The sequence below is a fragment of the Gymnodraco acuticeps genome, unplaced genomic scaffold (genome assembly GCF_902827175.1).
Source record: "Gymnodraco acuticeps unplaced genomic scaffold, fGymAcu1.1, whole genome shotgun sequence".
In the NCBI taxonomy this organism is placed as follows: Eukaryota; Metazoa; Chordata; class Actinopteri; order Perciformes; family Bathydraconidae; genus Gymnodraco; species Gymnodraco acuticeps.
This window is the reverse complement of record NW_022990907.1, coordinates 202,921-221,170: the sequence shown is the minus strand read 5'-3', so window position 1 is coordinate 221,170 and position 18,250 is coordinate 202,921. Positions and strand designations below refer to the sequence as shown.

At 44.9% G+C, this 18,250-nt stretch overlaps 1 protein-coding gene across 1 annotated transcript in view; it reads left to right on the top strand.

The window, feature by feature from the left end:
- sptbn5 (spectrin, beta, non-erythrocytic 5) overlaps positions 1-18,250 on the top strand; it is a 138,417-nt gene that overhangs the window by 67,549 nt on the left and 52,618 nt on the right. The window contains exons 42-57 of the mRNA XM_034233828.1: positions 3,762-3,828; positions 3,995-4,174; positions 4,258-4,461; positions 6,014-6,163; positions 6,242-6,346; positions 7,068-7,256; positions 8,971-9,126; positions 9,216-9,407; positions 10,697-10,792; positions 11,063-11,184; positions 11,261-11,375; positions 12,047-12,160; positions 14,302-14,423; positions 15,085-15,247; positions 15,797-15,985; positions 16,588-16,665. Coding sequence (XP_034089719.1) covers positions 3,762-3,828; positions 3,995-4,174; positions 4,258-4,461; positions 6,014-6,163; positions 6,242-6,346; positions 7,068-7,256; positions 8,971-9,126; positions 9,216-9,407; positions 10,697-10,792; positions 11,063-11,184; positions 11,261-11,375; positions 12,047-12,160; positions 14,302-14,423; positions 15,085-15,247; positions 15,797-15,985; positions 16,588-16,665 — 2,242 coding nt within the window. The remainder of the gene's footprint in view (positions 1-3,761; positions 3,829-3,994; positions 4,175-4,257; positions 4,462-6,013; positions 6,164-6,241; positions 6,347-7,067; positions 7,257-8,970; positions 9,127-9,215; positions 9,408-10,696; positions 10,793-11,062; positions 11,185-11,260; positions 11,376-12,046; positions 12,161-14,301; positions 14,424-15,084; positions 15,248-15,796; positions 15,986-16,587; positions 16,666-18,250) is intronic.

The following is an 18,250-nucleotide window of genomic DNA, read 5'->3' as shown; positions in this document are numbered from 1 at the left end:
AACACACAGGGGTTGTTGTTTTTAAAATACCTGAATAAGCACCTGACCCTTTCACCTCACGGTCCTCCCTTCAGGGGTCAGAGGTTAAAGGAAGTCCTGCATCTCCACGAGTTCATACGAGAATGTTCAGAGTTAGAGGACTGGATGAACGAGCAGAGACTGACAGCTGAGTCTCAGGACCTCGGGAACGACTACCAACACATCCAGGTGACATCTCATTAACAGGAGTCTGCACTAAAGTACTTTTGTTAACACAACGAGCTACCGAATGGACAAAGGTGTCCAGCTACATATTCATTCAAGTACAAGTTATGTCTTTAAATAGCACAGGATGTTCTTGGCTTTGTGAAATATTGCAATGGACTTTCACACTTTCACAAGCTAAGTTATGTATGGCTTCACAGATCTAGGACTGTTCAGCTTAACTACATGTAGTATCTATTAAAGGTAATGGTATTATTTTCAAACTGGTAGTGCATTGCATCTTCTAATCTAGACCATAAACTAGAAAATAAGTCTCTCTCACTACATGTTATAAAATAATAATCACCATGTTTACCAACAACTACCTTCATACATTTAATTAATCTTAAACAACAGCTGTTAAAACCATCTTCTTCTGATCTAAAAAAACATTTATATGAGCAATATTGTATGAATCATGTACATGGTTAAGTTCTGTTTAAAGGCAGACAGTCACATATAAATCCTAATTCATGTGGATAATGGACCTTAAGGGTAAAGATTTTCGGCAATTTTATTTACATAGCACCTTTCAACACAAGGCAATTCAAAGTGCTTCACAAAAATGAGACATTAATGGCGCATTTCCACTACAGCGCCGAGCACGGTTTAAGCGTGCCGTGCCCGTTTTTTGTTGCGTTTCCACTCGGCGTAGTTCCGGCTAGCGGGTACTTTTTCACAGTTTTCTGGCTCTCCAAAATCGAGGTTCTTTCCGGGCCAACAACCGGGCTGAGTATGCTAGTGAGAGAATCGCTGGCAACTACAACAAGATGAACATATTTGACCGTGATTTAATTGTAATACACGTTTCAAAATGATGCCGAAGTAACAACATACTGATACCGGTTAGTAAAAACCATGAGTTAATGCTTTGACAAGTCTGCAGACAGACGACAGAGAAACACCCTTTTTTTAAATGCGTGTTTTCTAAATGGAGATCGGCTAAGCTAACGCAGTGTATGCTCCGACCGTCCACACTCACAACAACGGCCGACAGACATAAATAAAGCAGCGACTGTACTCGCCATGACACAGACAGTCTGTGGTTTGTACTTGTTTAACTTTTGTACTTTCTGAACAGATATGAAGAGCTGTGAGCTCTGAGTGCTTTGGTGGTTTTGTGGTTCGCATTGAAGATGACGTCACGGCTCCGCCTACACTGCGTTACTATAGTTACTGCCCCAGCTACTAAACTGTAATGGAAACGCAGCATAAAGTGAGCCTGGCCTAATGAGGCCTAACGAGGCCTAGCCATACCGTATTAAGCCGAGCGAGGCCCTGCAGTGGAAAAGCGCCATAAGAGCATTAAGCAGCATATTATAAAATGGCATTTAAAAACACAAATTTAAAAGCAAAGATAATGAAACATGAATAGCAAAGGTACAGGAATAAAAGTGACAGTGCAGTGTGACATATGTTAGAGTTTCTGTGTTTGTGACGGGCGTTTCAGTTGCTCCGTGGGAAGTTTGAAGGTTTCCTGAAGCAGCTGGAGGTCGGAGAGGAGGGACTGCAGAGCTGCAGCGATCTGGCTGCTGGACTGATCCTCAGCAAACACCCCCAGAGCTCTGCAGTCAGAGACGCACAGCAGCAGCTCAGGTACACACGCACTCCCACTGCAGCGGCTCAGTCACACACGCACTCCCACTGCAGCAGCTCAGTCACACACGCACTCCCACAGCAGCGGCTCAGTCACACACGCACTCCCACTGCAGCGGCTCAGTCACAAATATCAGGATTTAAGAAAAAGATACATGTCGTCCCTTCACTTTGTGTGGTTTGTTTGCAGAGATGGCAAAAGTACTCACATGCTTTACTCAAGTAGAAGTACAGATACTCGTGTTTAAAATGGTAAAAGTAGAAGTACTGACTAAACTTCTTTACTCAAGTCAAAGTAAAGAGGCTTTGAAATGTACTTCAGTAAAAAGTACCCATAGCTAGCAGCTGCTTTAAAGAGTACCTGACCTCCCTTTATATTAATAGAACAATAATGTCATTGTTAGCTAATGAATGTTTCCATGCTGAACAACGGCAACATGACAACGTTTCCATTGGTCCCTCTTCTTTAGAGAAGACCAGGAAATGATGGATACACGGATCGTGTTCAAATCAATAGGCACGCAATGACTCTAAAGAATAATGACCGCATTCAAACACACATTCAGACTAAAGGAACCAGCTGTTTGGAAAATGAGAGAAGTAGAAAGTACAGGTATTTGAGTTCAACATGTGAGAAGTAGAAAGTACAGGTATTTGAGTTCAACAGGTAAGAAGTAGAAAGTACAGGTATTTGAGTTCAACATGTAAGAAGTAGAAAGTACAGGTATTTGAGTTCAACACTGTAAGAAGTAGAAAGTACAGGTATTTGAGTTCAACATGTACGGAAGTAGAAAGTACAGGTATTTGAGTTCAACATGTGAGAAGTAGAAATTACAGGTATTTGAGTTCAACATGTGAGAAGTAGAAAGTACAGGTATTGAGTTCAACATGTAGAAGTAGAAAGTACAGGTATTTGAGTTTCAACATGTAAGAAGTTAGAAAGTACAGGTATTTGAGTTCAACATGTAAGAAGTAGACAGAAAGTACAGGTATTTGGGTTCAACATGTAAGAAGTAGAAAGTACAGGTATTTGTGTTCAACATGTAAGAAGTAGAAAGTACAGGTATTTGTGTTCAACATGTAAGAAGTAGAAAGTACAGGTATTTGTGTTCAACATGTAAGAAGTAGAAAGTACAGGTATTTGAGTTCAACATGTAAGAAGTAGAAAGTACAGGTATTGAGTTCAACATGTAAGAAGTAGAAAGTACAGGTATTGAGTTCAACATGTAAGAAGTAGAAAGTACAGGTATTTGAGTTCAACATGTAAGAAGTAGAAAGTACAGGTATTTGAGTTTCAACATGTGAGAAGTAGAAAGTACAGGTATTTGAGTTCAACATGTAAGAAGTAGAAAGTACAGGTATTTGAGTTCAACATGTAAGAAGTAGAAAGTACAGGTATTTGGGTTCAACATGTGAGAAGTAGAAAGTACAGGTATTTGAGTTCAACATGTAAGAAGTAGAAAGTACAGGTATTTGAGTTCAACATGTAAGAAGTAGAAAGTACAGGTATTTGAGTTCAACATGTAAGAAGTAGAAAGTACAGGAGGTATTTGTGTTCAACATGTAAGATAAGGATAAGTAGTGGAGTAAAGTACTGATACCAGAAACGTGTACTTAAGTACAGTAACAAAGTATTTGTGCTCCACTACGTCCCACCTCTGTTTGTTTGCAGTGCATGCTGGGAAGATTTGAAGGCAGTGGCCACGGAGCGACAGGATCAGCTGCAGAAAGCCGAGGAATGTCACCGCTTTTACCAAGACCTGAGCGACGCTCTGACACTCATCCAGGTACAGCATTTATCTGTCAGTTCATCACATACATTTAATCACACACGTTAGATCCATTCACCTTCATCCCGCTCTTTGTCTCTGTAGGAGCGACGGAAGAAGAGCATCCCTGACGGACTGGGCGAAGGATTTGAGAGGAGTGACGTCGCAGCTGAGGAAACATGAAGCTCTGCTGCACGAGCTCACTGCCACAGAGCAACAGGTAGAGGACAACGGAGAGCCCAGCAGTATCACGCAGCCTCAGCGCACATTAACTCTTCAGAAAAGCAGTATTTTTCTCACACTGCCACTGCTTCAAACCCTCAACATATTTCCCCTGAACTCACAGTTATTTTGTTGCTGATTTATACTTTTTGTGTGTGTTGCAGTTGCAGGAGCAGCTGGATGGCGTTGACTCCATCTTGGACCTCTGCTCGCCTCAGCTGAAGCTCCGCCTCCAGGAAGTGCAGCAGCAACTGGTGGAGCGGTGGGAGGATCTCCGTCTCCACGCTGAAAAGAGGGAGGAGGAGCTCAAACTGGCGTGCCAAAGATACATGTTCCTCAACACGGTGAAGAAAAAAACGATGATTTCAACTTTGTTTAAAACGTTGAGGATTCTCAGCTCTTACCAATGTGTCCTTGTGCTCTCCAGGCGCAGGATTACTTCCTGTGGTGCAGCCAGCTGATCGGTGCGATGGCTGCTGAGGAGAGCATCAGTGATGTGGTGACCTCTGACCTGCAGCTGGCCATACACCAGCAGCTGTGGGCGGAGATGGAGGCCAGACAGGAGACCTACCAGCAGGCTCTGGACATGGGAGAGGAGCTGCAGACGCAGGACCGAACCAACAGGAAGGAGGTACGATGTGCAATCACCATATTCACAAATGGATCGCGTCTTTTTCAGGCCTTTTACTCAAGCCCCATGGAAGTGCGCCGGACTCTGAGGAACATATTCGTTGTGGCCAAACGGCGGTACTTCAACTTCTGTATCAGTCTGTGACGTCACCCGGCCCAGAAAGACTTTTCCCCATTGACTAACATGGGGAAAGAGACGTCTGTAAATCAGCGGATACGTTTTCTTTTTTAACTAAATAAACTGTATGAACTATTTTATAGCCCTTATTAGAATCATTAGGTCCTTAAAGGTGGGGTAGGTAATTCACTTCAGAAACACTTGTTATATTCCATGGAATGCTCTTAACATCCTGATAGCAATGAATACATTAAATGCTTTGACAATATATATATAAAAACATTTCATCTGTGGAAGCCGTGGCGCTGTAAAAAGCACGACCAATCATCTGAGCCGGCTAAAGTAACTGGATGGCCTACCTGCCTGTCAGCCTTCCATCGGTGCACAAACTTATCTTGTGCCCTCATTGGTCATGTGCGCGTTCGTGTGTGTTGGAGGAGGGGCTCTGTGAGGAAGTGGCAGATTTTTTCTGGTTGTGTATTTTCAAATTCTAGCGCACTCGAGCTGGTTTCTCCAAAATTACCTACCCCACCTTTAAAGTTGTAAAATGCACTAAAAGCCGAATCCAGATTTATTTCTCTCTCCATTCATTCTAGTGAGCCGAGAGCGGGAGCTCGGGGGGTGGGGCTTAATGACAGGAGGCGGGGCTTAAGGGGGAAACTCAACTGTGTTCTATGAGACACATATGGGTTCTTATTATACATCCATGCTCTAACTCTGCTCAAATAAGACACAAATCATGATGCTATGACTGTCCTGGGAGTGTGTTTTTGTTTGTAATTTAAATCTAAATATACATGGCGTTAACATGCTGGTTACAACAACATAACAATCATGTAACAAAAAGGCCAGCAAGGCAATACAAATAAAAATAAAAGGATATGTCTTCATGTTATTATAGTATTGAAGATACATGTAACTATTAGGTATTGTTCCAGTCAGATGTCTTTGTTTTGAGTCTTTTATAGAGTCCATTTTTCCCACTTTCTGTTGAGTTGTGTTTTTTGTAATCTCAATTTATAAGTCAGTTTTTCTATCAAAAGATTTCTTCCACAATTGTTACCCTTTGGTTTTTCGTTGGTGGTGCTTCCTTCCTTCCTAGTGATAGCTTTCATGCTGGGTATGAGCAGCATTTTGATCAAATATCTGTCACTTGCAATAGTTTCCTCAGTGAATTTACATAAGTAGAGTACCAAACAACTTCTAGAAACCTATTATTTGACGTATTTCCTTACATATCATTTCCCAAAATACAATTATTTCCTGATTATTTTCTCGCCAACACTTCTGTCGACATCTGTTTACTCTTCACCTCTCGTGTAAGGAAGAAACAAATCAGATTCTTCCACGAGAATTCCCTCATGGTTGAATGGTGTATCCTCCAAATGTCCTGGGATGCATTTTGATGCTGGATATGTTTAACTGTTTCTTCCAGGTGTTGGAGAAGCTAAAGGCTTTGCAAGAGGAGCGAGACAAGCTGGAGGATCAGTGGATCCTGAAACAAAGCTGGCTAGAGAGCATTCATCTGGAGCAGGTCTTCTACAGAGACGTTAACAGCATGGACAAAACCTCCAGCTCACAGGAGGTAAACGCATCCCTTTGTGAGAGGAACATGAGAAACATACCATCCAGCGTCTGATCGCTCGTTCAAATCTCTCCACAGATCCTGATGCAGAACAGCACTCTGGGAAACACAGTCGATGAGACGGAGGGGTTGATAAAACGGCATGAAGCTTTTGAGAAGCTGCTCAGCTCGCAGGAGGACAAGGTCTGATATTCTTTTATTATTTATCTCTTTCCCTGTACTTCAAATGTGAGCCATCATTTAATCGCAGCATGTTAACGTCCTGTTCCATCATTTTATATGTAAACATGTACTGTAGTAATCAGCAGCGATTTATTCACGGCATTCTTTTTGTTATTCTACAGTGTTGTTGTTTTATAGCTATTTGTTAATGTATACAACCCAATTTGTGTTCTTTGAAATTGAAAAGGATATCGCATTGTGTTTGTTACTTTCGTTGCAGTTGTATATGTCTTAAGTGTAATTTGGCTTGGCTTTCTATTTTGTATAGACATGCTTTTATTTTGAAGGTGAGTTTACGCTGTTGACAGGAAGTTGTTGTTGCTATGGAAACAACGTGACGGAGATTAATGGAGAAAAAGTCATATCTACATATAAAGACGGAGAAAGTAAACGATTTATGGTTAAGTGTTAGCACCCCCCGACCAAGCTCTTACGTTGATATTGGAGAGTTCAATAAATTCAAAAAGAAAAAACGAATATCCGAATAACGAAATTGAAACCCGAATAGTACTCCAACGAACGAATATTCGGATATTCAGGTAGCCCTAGTGGAAGACAAGTAGGATAAGATCTACGGTCCAAATCTAAATATTATCCCGACATGTTCACGGTTTGTTGACTTGTTTTGCAGCTTTGGGGATGATTTGGTAATTGAAATGTTCCCTCCCTGTGTTTGGTGCAGCTCTCCTCTCTGAAGGAGCTGTCCGAGCGGCTGAAGAAGCAGCTGAGCAGAGAGAAGAGCAGCTCGGTCCAAACCAAACTCAAAGCCCTCCTCAAGAGACGTGATAGGATCAAGGAGCTGTCCGTCAAACGCAGGGAGGAGCTGGAGCTCTCCAGGATGCTGTGTATCTTCAACAGAGACGTAGCTGAGGTGAGAAACTCATCGATGACTCTCGTTAACTGTATATGATGATAATGTAATCAATCTATCACAATACTTTATTAATCCCATGGGGAAACTAGGTTTTGATGTGCAATAAAGGTGCATGAAGCCACAGGGACACAGTGGCCGTTTCTCAATCTCGAGGATGCTGGCTTGGTAGTCGCGTACTTCCAAGTCACTTCCTTCAGAAACGAAGCAAGTATACTTCCAAGCCACGGCTTCGGAAAACGAAGAAGAATGGAACGGGCTAACAAGTGTGCCACTCTCTCTAACGGTTTCAACATAAACTGTACCGAAAGTAAATACCTCACGATGTCTATCTAATTATGAACTTGCTTTACTTTCACGGAACACATTTTTGGTGATAACAAACAAATGTAACAAAGTAACATATTTACCTACACATGTTCTACGCCCCTACATACTTACATTTAAATGTGTGCTGCGTCGGTTCAGCCATTCTCCGCAAGGGTTTTTGAAATTGGTCCGTGCGCAAAGCATTGTGGGGATTTTCAGGACGCGAAGTCTACCCATGTGCTGCCTCGAAATTTCCCCCAAACCAAGGACGCGGCCTCGGTGGAATTCCAAGTATGTTGGAGATTGGAACAGTCCTTCGGCGGCACTCGATGACGTAGCATCCTTGAAATATTGGCTTGGAAGCCAGTATCCTCGAGATTGAGAAACGGCCAGTGGCTTACGGAGCGTCCACACTACAGCTTCAAAAAAAGCTTGGAGCTGGGCGTGTCTGAAGCTTGGGGATTTTATTCAAGCAACGCGACCAACAACCAATCACATGAATCTCCCGCCCCCGACATACAAAGCAAAAACCCCCGGGGATTTTATGGGAGAAATATATATATATATATATATATATATATAACTCCCCAAACAGGCGAAAACCTACCAGTTTCACCCACTGTCTCTGCCACCTCCCTCCATGCCTGGTTCCTCCGGTTTGTATCCCGGTAGGTGAAGAGGGTCTGGTCATACAAAACCGGGTGATTTGCTACGGCGATAATTAGTTTCTCCTCCATCTTTTTTTTAAATATAGAAATGAACGGCGGGATATCTCTCCCAGCTTAGACGCGGTTTCATTGGCTACGGCTTGAGCTGTCAGATTTTCCGAAACGGGATTTGATTGGCTGGCGCTGGCTACTCCGGCGTCTCCGCTATGCTACCCACAATTCAGTTCGGCGAAAAGCGTGGCAACGTGACGTCACCCCATTCAAAGTGAATGGGCAGATTGAAGCTGTCGACGCTGTAGTGTGGACGGGCCGTTAGGCAAAGGAACAAGGCATGTCCTCAAAAGCAAATTTCCTCATGGTGACAATAACGTTTTTCCATATTGCATCGAGACAAACATCTCCTTTGTAAACCAGAACACTTTTTCATATACTTCCATGTTTACTTGTGTGGTCGCAAAAACGGGAAAAGCACTTCTTCACACACCATGTTCACACACCCACACCTACACTACTGATCTTACTGACTAACACATCCCATTGTGGTAGCTCTTTTGGTTAGTTGAGTTTGTTATAATAAATATCTTTCCTTATATCGTGTACTACAAAGGCAGTCCATTAACCCTTTACTGTGTGTGTGTGTGTGTGTGTGTGTGTGTGTGTGTGTGTGTGTGTGTGTGTGTGTGTGTGTGTGTGTGTGTGTGTGTGTGTGTGTGTGTGTGTGTGTGTGTGTGTGTCAGGCTGAGGAGTGGGTGTCTGAGCGGATGCAGAAGATGGCAGAAGACGGTAAAGCAGATCTCAGCTACCTGCAGGCCAAGATGAAGCTTCTGCAGAAACACCAGGTGTTCGAGGCAGAGATCCTCGCTCACAGAGAGATCATCGGCTCGGTGCTGCAGGTAAAACATCTCTTAGAAAACATATTTGACTTCACTGGCTTCAAATATCTGAAACTCCATGAGTTCCTCTTCTTCTTCTTTACCTCCAGGCTGGAAAGGAGCTGGTTTCTCTTCGCCATCCGAGGTCTAAGGAAGTGAAGAGGAGTTCCTCCGCCTTGCAGCTCCACTGGGAGGAGCTGAAGAAAGCCCTGGCCAGCAGAGGGAAAGCTCTGGAAGACAACAGAGACTTCCTGGAGTTCCTGCAGAAAGTGGAAGAGGTCGAGGCCTGGATCAGAAACAAGGTAGGACAATAATAATCATAGAGTGGTGCAGTGACGAGTCCTAAAACCCGGAAGTCAGCATTTCACTACTTCCTGTTCCCTCGTCTCAGAGCCAATGGGATCTCTCTGTAGGGTTTAGGAGAATATCTGGAAATTAGATCTGTGGTTGAGACACATTGAAGAGACGGATCACGTTTTGTTCTACGACATTAAATCCATCAGCAGTGACCCCACTGGTGATTTCTGAAGAGTGGACGTGTCTGAGAAACGATGGTTGTTACCAAGTGGCTGAATAGGACTACAGAAGTCGTGGAGGCCGTTGTACGTCATTACGCCGAACACGTGAACACTCCTCTAAGTTAGTTTCTGTTCTGCTTGAAAGCAAGTCCCTGCCTCCTGCAAACTGTTTCCAAAATCCTATGGAGAAATCCCATCGCTTTTTTGTGGAGGGAACCAGCAGCTTACTTCCGGGTGAATACGTCATCCCTGCACCACTCGATGACATTGCATTTTTATAGCGCTTTTCCTAATGCTCAAAGACGCTTGATGAATAATGGAGGGACAGTGTTTATAATGAGTGTGCAGTGGCGAGCCGTGACTTTTATACCTAGGCCCTCTGACCCCCAACCCTTCTCTGTAAAAAAAAAAAAAAAAAAGAGTTATTATACTTCAGCGGAATATTAAAACAACGGCCCGGGGTGCAAAACGCATCAATGACAGCGACCCTCTACCACACAAAACAACACCTGTAAATAACCCAATTTGTGTTCTTTGAAATTGAAAAGGATATTGCATTGTGTTTGTTACTTTCGTTGCACTTGTAACGTCTTGTGTGTAATTTGGCCTGCTTTTATTTTGAAGGCGAGTTTACGCTGTTGACAGGAAGTTGTTGTTGCTATGGAAACAAGAAAAGTTTCACAGCGGGAAGATATGATTGGTCAATTGTACTGTCATTTGACATTACTCTCTCGTTCAGTTACCCTAGCGGGCCCTCATAGCTGGACCACCAATCAGCTCTTAGCTTCACCTCGCAGAGACGAGCTTCTTTCATTTAACCCTTCACATTCAAACAGAAACTGAATAGGCAGATTCAAAGGATTTATTTCTTTGGAAATGTTATTTTAAATATAATTAAATCAAGTTATTTTGGTAAAACTAATGAAAAATATAACTAAAAATATATATATATTTTTTTTTTTAATGTTTTTAAATATTATTTTGCAGAATATCTTAGGCCCTCAGATGACGGCTCGCCACTGTGAGTGTGTTATAGTGTTAAATATCTGCTTCTAAATCCGTCTGTTTTCCAGGAGGTGATGATTAATGTCGGAGATGTTGGAAAGGATTACGAACATGGAGTTCAGCTGCTGAAGAAACTCAGCGAGTTCAGGGGAACTGGAGATGGGGTGAGAAAAAAGGGCCTTATGCTATGTCGGTGTAAACTGTCACTATATGTGGACTGTGCTAAATGTTTTTTATTTGAAAAGGATGCAGGTGTTTGCATTAACAGCAACATGGAATAAGTCAAATGTAGAGAACGTCTAAGATCAGAAAAGAAAATACATACTTACCAAAGGAAGGGATTTTGAATTAAAGGCATTTGTTCCACTTAATGATTTCGGTTTCTGACTACAGTAGGATGCATAAAAGATACTTACGGTATATTTAATCGATAGGACGTGACAGTAGACGACGCTCACATCACAGCCATCAACAGACTGGCCGACAGACTGCAGAAGAGACAGAGTGCAGAAGAACTGGTTACCGTTAGACAGAGGAGAAAGCAGCTCAACGAGAGGTAACACTCGCTTTTTAATCCCACCTTTTAACGGGTCATTTTATCAGTTTTACAAGTTGTCTTTCGTCTCTTCCAGGTGGAGCAAGTTTCACGGAGATCTGAGCAATTACAAGAAGAAGCTAGAAGGGGCGCTGGTGGTCCACGCTCTGATCCGAGAGCTCGAGGAGGTTCGAGACAGAGCCAACGAGAAGGTGAGTCATCTCATACTAGCAAAATGCACTTTAATGTCCTTAATACATCAACTTGTGTCCTCGGTGTGTCGGGGAACTCACGCAGCGTCAGGAAATAAAACCCTCTCTCTTTTCCTCCGTACACAAATCTCTAAAAACGGGGAACAACGGAGCTGATCCAGATTTGCGTCCGATATGACGTAATATCTGAAATGTGGACCCACGGCCCAATCAGAAACGTTGCTATCAGAAACAATGCCCAACTGTTTTGGACGTAATATGGTCTGTGTTGACATTAGCATCGCTAACACTCAGAGCTAACCTGTACTGGAGAGAGTATGTTTAAAAAAGCAGGAAATATAAAAAGGAACTCACCTTGTGGTAAACCTGCAAGAGAAATAGAGTTTGAGCTCAGAGATCATCCTTGATGTGGTTTGGAACATGATGGCGTTTCATCACGGCAGCATTTAGCTGTATCTCGGTAGAATTCTGAGCAGGCATTAGCTCAAAAATCAACATTATCTTCAAGCTAAGGACCCAGAATCAGCGTCTAAAATGCATGATCTGTTTGGTATTTTGAGCAAAACACATCATAGACATGTTTTTTTAATATATTTTGATATATTTGAGACCCATAATAAATGCCTAAAAATAGCATGATAGTAGACCTTTAACAATGGCTGTGTCTGCAGATGCTGCTGCTGCAGGGTCAGGACTGTGGGTTTGATGTGGACAGCGTGGAGAACCTGATCAGACGCCACGAGGAAACAGAGAGAGAGGTGGGCGTCATCCAGGAGAGGTCAAAGGTGAGCTGGACGGCTTTTAAGAGACTTTTCTGATCCTAAACACTTCAGGAGGTTTGATATATAGTATAACATGGTGCAGGAATGAGTCCTAAAACCTTAAAAGGTTGACTCATGGATGGATGGATGGATAGATAGATGGATAGATAGATAGATGGGTGGATGGATGGATGGATAGATAGATGGATGGATGGATGGATAGATGGATGGGTAGATAGATGGATGGGTGGGTGGGCTGGCTGGCTCGGCTCGCTGGCTCGCTCGCTCGCTCGCTCGTCGCTGGCTCGCTCGATCTGGCTGGGTGGCTGGCTGCTGGCTGGCTGGCTGGCTCGCTCGCTGGCTGGCTCGCTGGCTGCTCTCGCTCGCTGGCTCGCTGCTGGCTGGGTGCTGGCTGGGCTGGCTCGCTGGCTGGCTGGCTGCTCGCTCGCTGCTGGCTGGCTGGCTCGCTGGCTGGGTCGCTGGCTCGCTGCTCGCTGGCTGGGTGGCTGGCTGGCTGGCTCGCTCGCTGGCTCGCTCTGGCTCGCTCGCTCGCTGGTGGGTGGCTGGCTGGCTGGCTGGCTGGCTGGCTCGCTGGGGGCTGGCTGGCTGGCTGGCTCGCTGGCTGGCCTGGCTGGCTCGCTCGCTGGCTGGCTTGGCTGGCTCGCTGGCTGGGTCGCTCGCTCGCTCGCTGGCTGGTGGCTGGCTGGCTGGCTGGCTCGCTCGCTGGCTCGCTCTGGCTCGCTCGCTCGCTGGCTGGGTGGCTGGCTGGCTGGCTGGCTGGCTCGCTGGCTCGCTGGCTGGCTCGCTGGCTCGCTCCTGCTGGCTCTGGCTCGCTGGCTGGCGCTCGCTGGCTCTGGCTGGCTCGCTCGCTCGCTGGCTGGCTGGCTGGCTCGCTCGCTGGCTGGCTGGGTGGCTGGCTGGCTGGCTGCTCGGCTGGCTGGCTGGCTCCCTCCTGGCTGGCTGGCTGGCTGGCTCGCTGGCTGGGTCGCTGGCTCGCTCGCTCGCTGGCTGGGTGGCTGGCTGGCTGGCTCGCTCGCTTCGGCTAGCTCGCTGGCTCGCTCGCTCGCTGGCTGGTGGCTGGCTGGCTGGCTGGCTGGCTGGCTCGCTGGCTCGCTGGCTGGCTGGCTGCTCTCTGGCTCGCTCGCTGGCTGGCTCGCTGGCTCGCTCGCTGGCTGGCTCGCTGGCTCGCTGGCTGGCTGGCTCGCTCGCTCGCTGGCTGGCTGGCTGGCTGGCTGCTGGCTCGCTGCTGGCTGGCTGGCTCGCTCCTGGCTGGCTGGCTCTGGCTCGCTGGCTCGCTGGCTGGCTGGCTGGCTCGCTCGCTCGCTGGCTGGGTGGGTGGCTGGCTCGGCTCGCTGCTCAGCTGGCTGGCTCGCTGGCTCGCTCGCTGGCTGGCTGGCTGGCTGGCTGGCTCGCTCGCTGGCTCGCTGGCTGGCTCGCTGCTGGCTGGCTGGCTCGCTCGCTGGCTGGTGGGATGGCTGGCTGGCTCGCTGGCTCGCTGGCTGCCTGGCTCGCTCGCTCGCTGGCCTGGTGGCTGGCTGGCTCGCTGGCTGCTGCTCGCTCGCTCGCTGGCTGGCTGGCTCGCTCGCTCGCTCTCTGGCCGGCTGGCCTGCTGGCTGGCTCGCTGGCTGGCTGGCTCGCTGGCTGGCTGGCCGGCTGGCTGGCTGGCTGGCTCGCTGGCTGGTGGCTGGCTCGCTCGCTCGCGGCTGGCTGGCTGGCTCGCTGCTGGCTGGCTCGCTCGCTCGATGGATGATAGATAGATGATAGATGGCCGGATGGACGGATGGATGGATGGATGGATGGATAGATAGATAGATGGAAGGATGGATGGATGGCTGGATGGATAGATGGAGTTACCAAGAGTCGACCACACATTTATTTCTAAACATCAAATTTGTTTATTTTTCTTTGGATTTGTCGTTTATTCCAAATTGTCATCGTCTGTATTCATCGCTCTTCTCTTTTTAGGTTAATATTTGGCTGTTAGAATTTATACAATACGTACATTGTGTGTAAGATGTTGGCTTTTAATGTGATTTAAAAAATGCCTTGAGGAAGATGATCTCATGTGAAAGATCAGATTACACCATAGATGTCTCAAAATAAATAAAAACATGTATTCATAAAAGGTCGCAGAGACTTTACTCTCCTCCTCTCTCTTCTCTCAGGCTCTGGAGATGGAGGTCTCGGATCACCTGAAGGCTCGATCAGTGATGAGCGACAAGCTGAAGAGCAAACAGAAAGAGGTGCAGAAAGCTCTGAAGACTCTGGACCAGGAGGTGAAACTCAGGTGAGGAGGACTTTATCTAAAAGCTTTGAATGCCACAAAGATTGTTTAGTGGCATCATTTCCTTTCCTTTGGTGAAGGATGGTCCAGTGGATCTTTCCTTAGCATTAAAGAGAACTCGCTGCTCAGTAGTTTGAGTTTCTCCTTTCTTATAAAAATTGCCTTTTTATTGTAATTATCCAGAATATTTTATAATGTTTTGTTTATATTTTTTTAGATGTGATATAATATATTAAAATGTTTCATTTTATTTTTAATTGTCAATTCTCTTTTCCACTTTAAGTATTGTACTATAAAGTCTGAACATACTTCTGCGACGAAGGAATTTCCCCAAATTGGGATCAATAAAGTGTGTCTGTGTCTGTGTGTGTGTCTGTGTGTGTGTGTGTGTGTGTGTGTGTGTGTCTGCGTGTGTGTCTGTCTGTTTGTCTGTCTGTCTGTCTGTCTATCACTGACTCACTGACACACACACACACACACACACACACACACACACACACACACACACACACACACACACACACACACACACACACACACTCTCTCTCTTACAGTTTTATCATGGCTGCATTGTACTATCCCTGGGTCATTCAGCTCCGTTATGAACCTTCCTAAGCAAAATAAACCTGTTTTTGTTCGACTGTGATCTCATATATTTGTGCAGGAAGGAGAAGCTGCAGGAGGCTCACCAGCTGCAGCTCTTCAAAGCCAACCAGCGCCTCCTGCTGGAGTGGAGTGTGAAGCAGAGCGGTGAGATGGCAGAGAAAGGGCTTCCCAAGACCAGAGCTGAGGCAGAGCGGCTCATCGTGGAGCATCAGGACTGGAAGGTGAGCGATATATCAAGAGCAGGGGTGTCCAAACCTTTTTCACAGAGGGCCACATACAGAACAACATACGAAGGGCTGGGCCACTCACTAGAAGTATATTGCCTCATAAGTTCAGTTATAAGTTAGCAAAACCAATCAAATGTAGGTAAATGATGCTTGTGATTGTTGGCAGCTCATCCCTTAAAACAGACGCTTCAGATTGATTATAATAAGGAGAAATATGAAGGGTAGATTTCAAGCTTGTTATGTAATGAAGTTATTGTTTTGTATCAACTAAGATATGTTTGAAAATGTTTCCAACTTTAATTGATTGAATTTATTTGAGAATTGGGCTCACATGAATACTGTGATATATATTTTTACATAATAGTAAAATATATCGCAAGCACAAGTTTCATTTGTGGGCCATATGTCCTTATACTTTTGAATTAGCTGAGGGCCGTTTCAAAATGGGCCCCGGGCCGCATTTGGCCCCTGGGCCGTAGTTTGGACACCCCTGACTTAGTTGATTCCGTTGGATCAAATTTGAGTGTGTTTCTGTTTCGTCAGACGGAGATCGACGCCCGTGCCGAGCGCATCGACTCCGTGCGGGACTTCGGTCTGGGTCTGATCCGGTCGGGGCACGGTTTGAAGGCAGAGATCCAGAAGGCTCTGAACCAGCTGGAAGAAGCCAAATCTGGACTGGACCGAGCGTGGCTGAACCGAAACACGACGCTGGAGCAGGCTCGCACCCTGCAGGTGAGGAGATTCACTTTCATACAATAGATTAGACATTCAAATTAACTTCGCACCTGCAGGAACTTTGGTCACACTCAAATGATTTAATTGTTAGCTAATCAGGGACATGGTAAATGTGAATTGTTCTACTACTTAATAATAATTTTGACAGTACTTGATATTTAAAAAATGTAATTTACTGTTGCCTTAACATATATATTTATTTATACTTTTCAAATTAAGTTTTTATATGCGAAACATTTAGAAAAAGACCTTTGTAAATTAATAAATGTATCTACCTAAATATATTTATGAATAAATGCACAAATATATAAAAAAACCATTTTAAATAGACAAATTAAAATGTATAACAACGTATAATACTACATGCTATACTTCAGGTGCGTTTATTTGCATTTTCAGGTGCACGTTTAAGTAAATGTAATAATATATAAAATGCAGGATGTGTAGAAAAGCACATTTCCTAAACTAAACAAGATTTAAAAAAAACACAATTCAATATGGCGTTTACTGATAACAGAATATTTTCCTATAGTTGAAATGCTACTTTAATATATCATAATGTTTTGGTTGTGGGTTAATGATGTTTCTGGATCCTGCAGGTCTTCTTGTCCTCTGTGGATCAGTGTGAGAGCTGGCTGAGCAACAAGGAGGCGTTCCTCTCCAACCAGGACCTCGGGGTAGGAAAGAACCTCCTGTCTGACTTTTCATTTTCACATTTAAAGGTCACCTATTGTGCAAAATCCACTTCTCCATGTCTCTTCTACATCAACATGTGTCCCCTCTTCTTCATGTCTCTTCTACATCAACATGTGTCCCCTCTTCTCCATGTCTCTTCTACATCAACATGTGTCCCTCTTCTTCATGTCTCGTCTACATCAACAGTGTGTCCCCTCTTCTTCATGTCTCTTCTACAATCAACATGTGTCCCCTCTTCGTCATGTCTCGTCTACATCAACATGTGTCCCCCTTCTTCATGTCTCTTCTACTCACACGTGTCTCTTCTTCTACATCAACATGTGTCCCCTCTTCTTCATGTCTCTTCTACATCAACATGTGTCCCCTCTTCTTCATGTCTCTTCTACATCAACATGTGTCCCCTCTTCTTCAATGTCTCTTCTACATCAACCATGTGTCCCCTCTTCTTCATGTCTCTTCTACATCAACATGTGTCCCCTCTTCTTCATGTCTCTTCTACATAACCATGTGTCCCCTCTTCTTCATCGTCTCTTCTACATCAACAGTGATGTCCCCTCGTCTTCATGTCTCTTCTACATCAACCATGTGGTCCCTCTTCTTCATGTCTCTTCTACATCACCATGTGTCCCCTCTTCTTCATGTCTCTTCTACATCAACATGTGTCCCCTCTTCTTCATGTCTCTTCTACATCAACATGTGTCCCCCTCTTCTTCATGTCTCTTCTTACATCAACATGTGTCCCCTCTGCTTCATGTCTCTTCTACATCAACATGTGTCCCCTCTTCTTCATGTCTCTTCTACATCACATGTGTCCCCTCTTCTTCATGTCTCTTCTACATCAACATGTGTCCCCTCTTCTTCATGTCTCTTCTACATCAACATGTGTCCCCTCTTCTTCATGTCTCTTCTACATCAACATGTGTCCCCTCTTCTTCATGTCTCTTCTACATCAACATGTGTCCCCTCTTCTTCATGTCTCCTCTTCTACATCACCATGTGTCCCCTCTTCTTCATGTCTCTTCTACATCAACATGTGTCCCTCTTCTCATGTCTCTTCTACATCAACATGTGTCCCCTCTTCTTCATGTCTCTTCTACATCAACATGTGTCCCCTCTTCTTCATGTCTCTTCTACATCAACATGTGTCCCCTCTTCTTCATGTCTCTTCTACATCAACATGTGTCCCCTCTTCTTCATGTCTCTTCTACATCAACATGTGTCCCCTCTTCTTCATGTCTCTTCTACATCAACATGTGTCCCCTCTTCTTCATGTCTCTTCTACATCAACATGTGTCCCCTCTTCTTCATGTCTCTTCTACATCAACATGTGTCCCCTCTTCTTCATGTCTCTTCTACATCAACATGTGTCCCCTCTTCTTCATGTCTCCTTCTACATCAACATGTGTCCCCTCTTCTTCATGTCTCTTCTACATCAACATGTGTCCCCTCTTCTTCATGTCTCTTCTACATCAACATGTGTCCCCTCTTCTTCATGTCTACTTGTCCTTCTACATCACCATGTGTCCCCTCTTCTTCATGTCTCTTCTACATCAACATGTGTCCCCT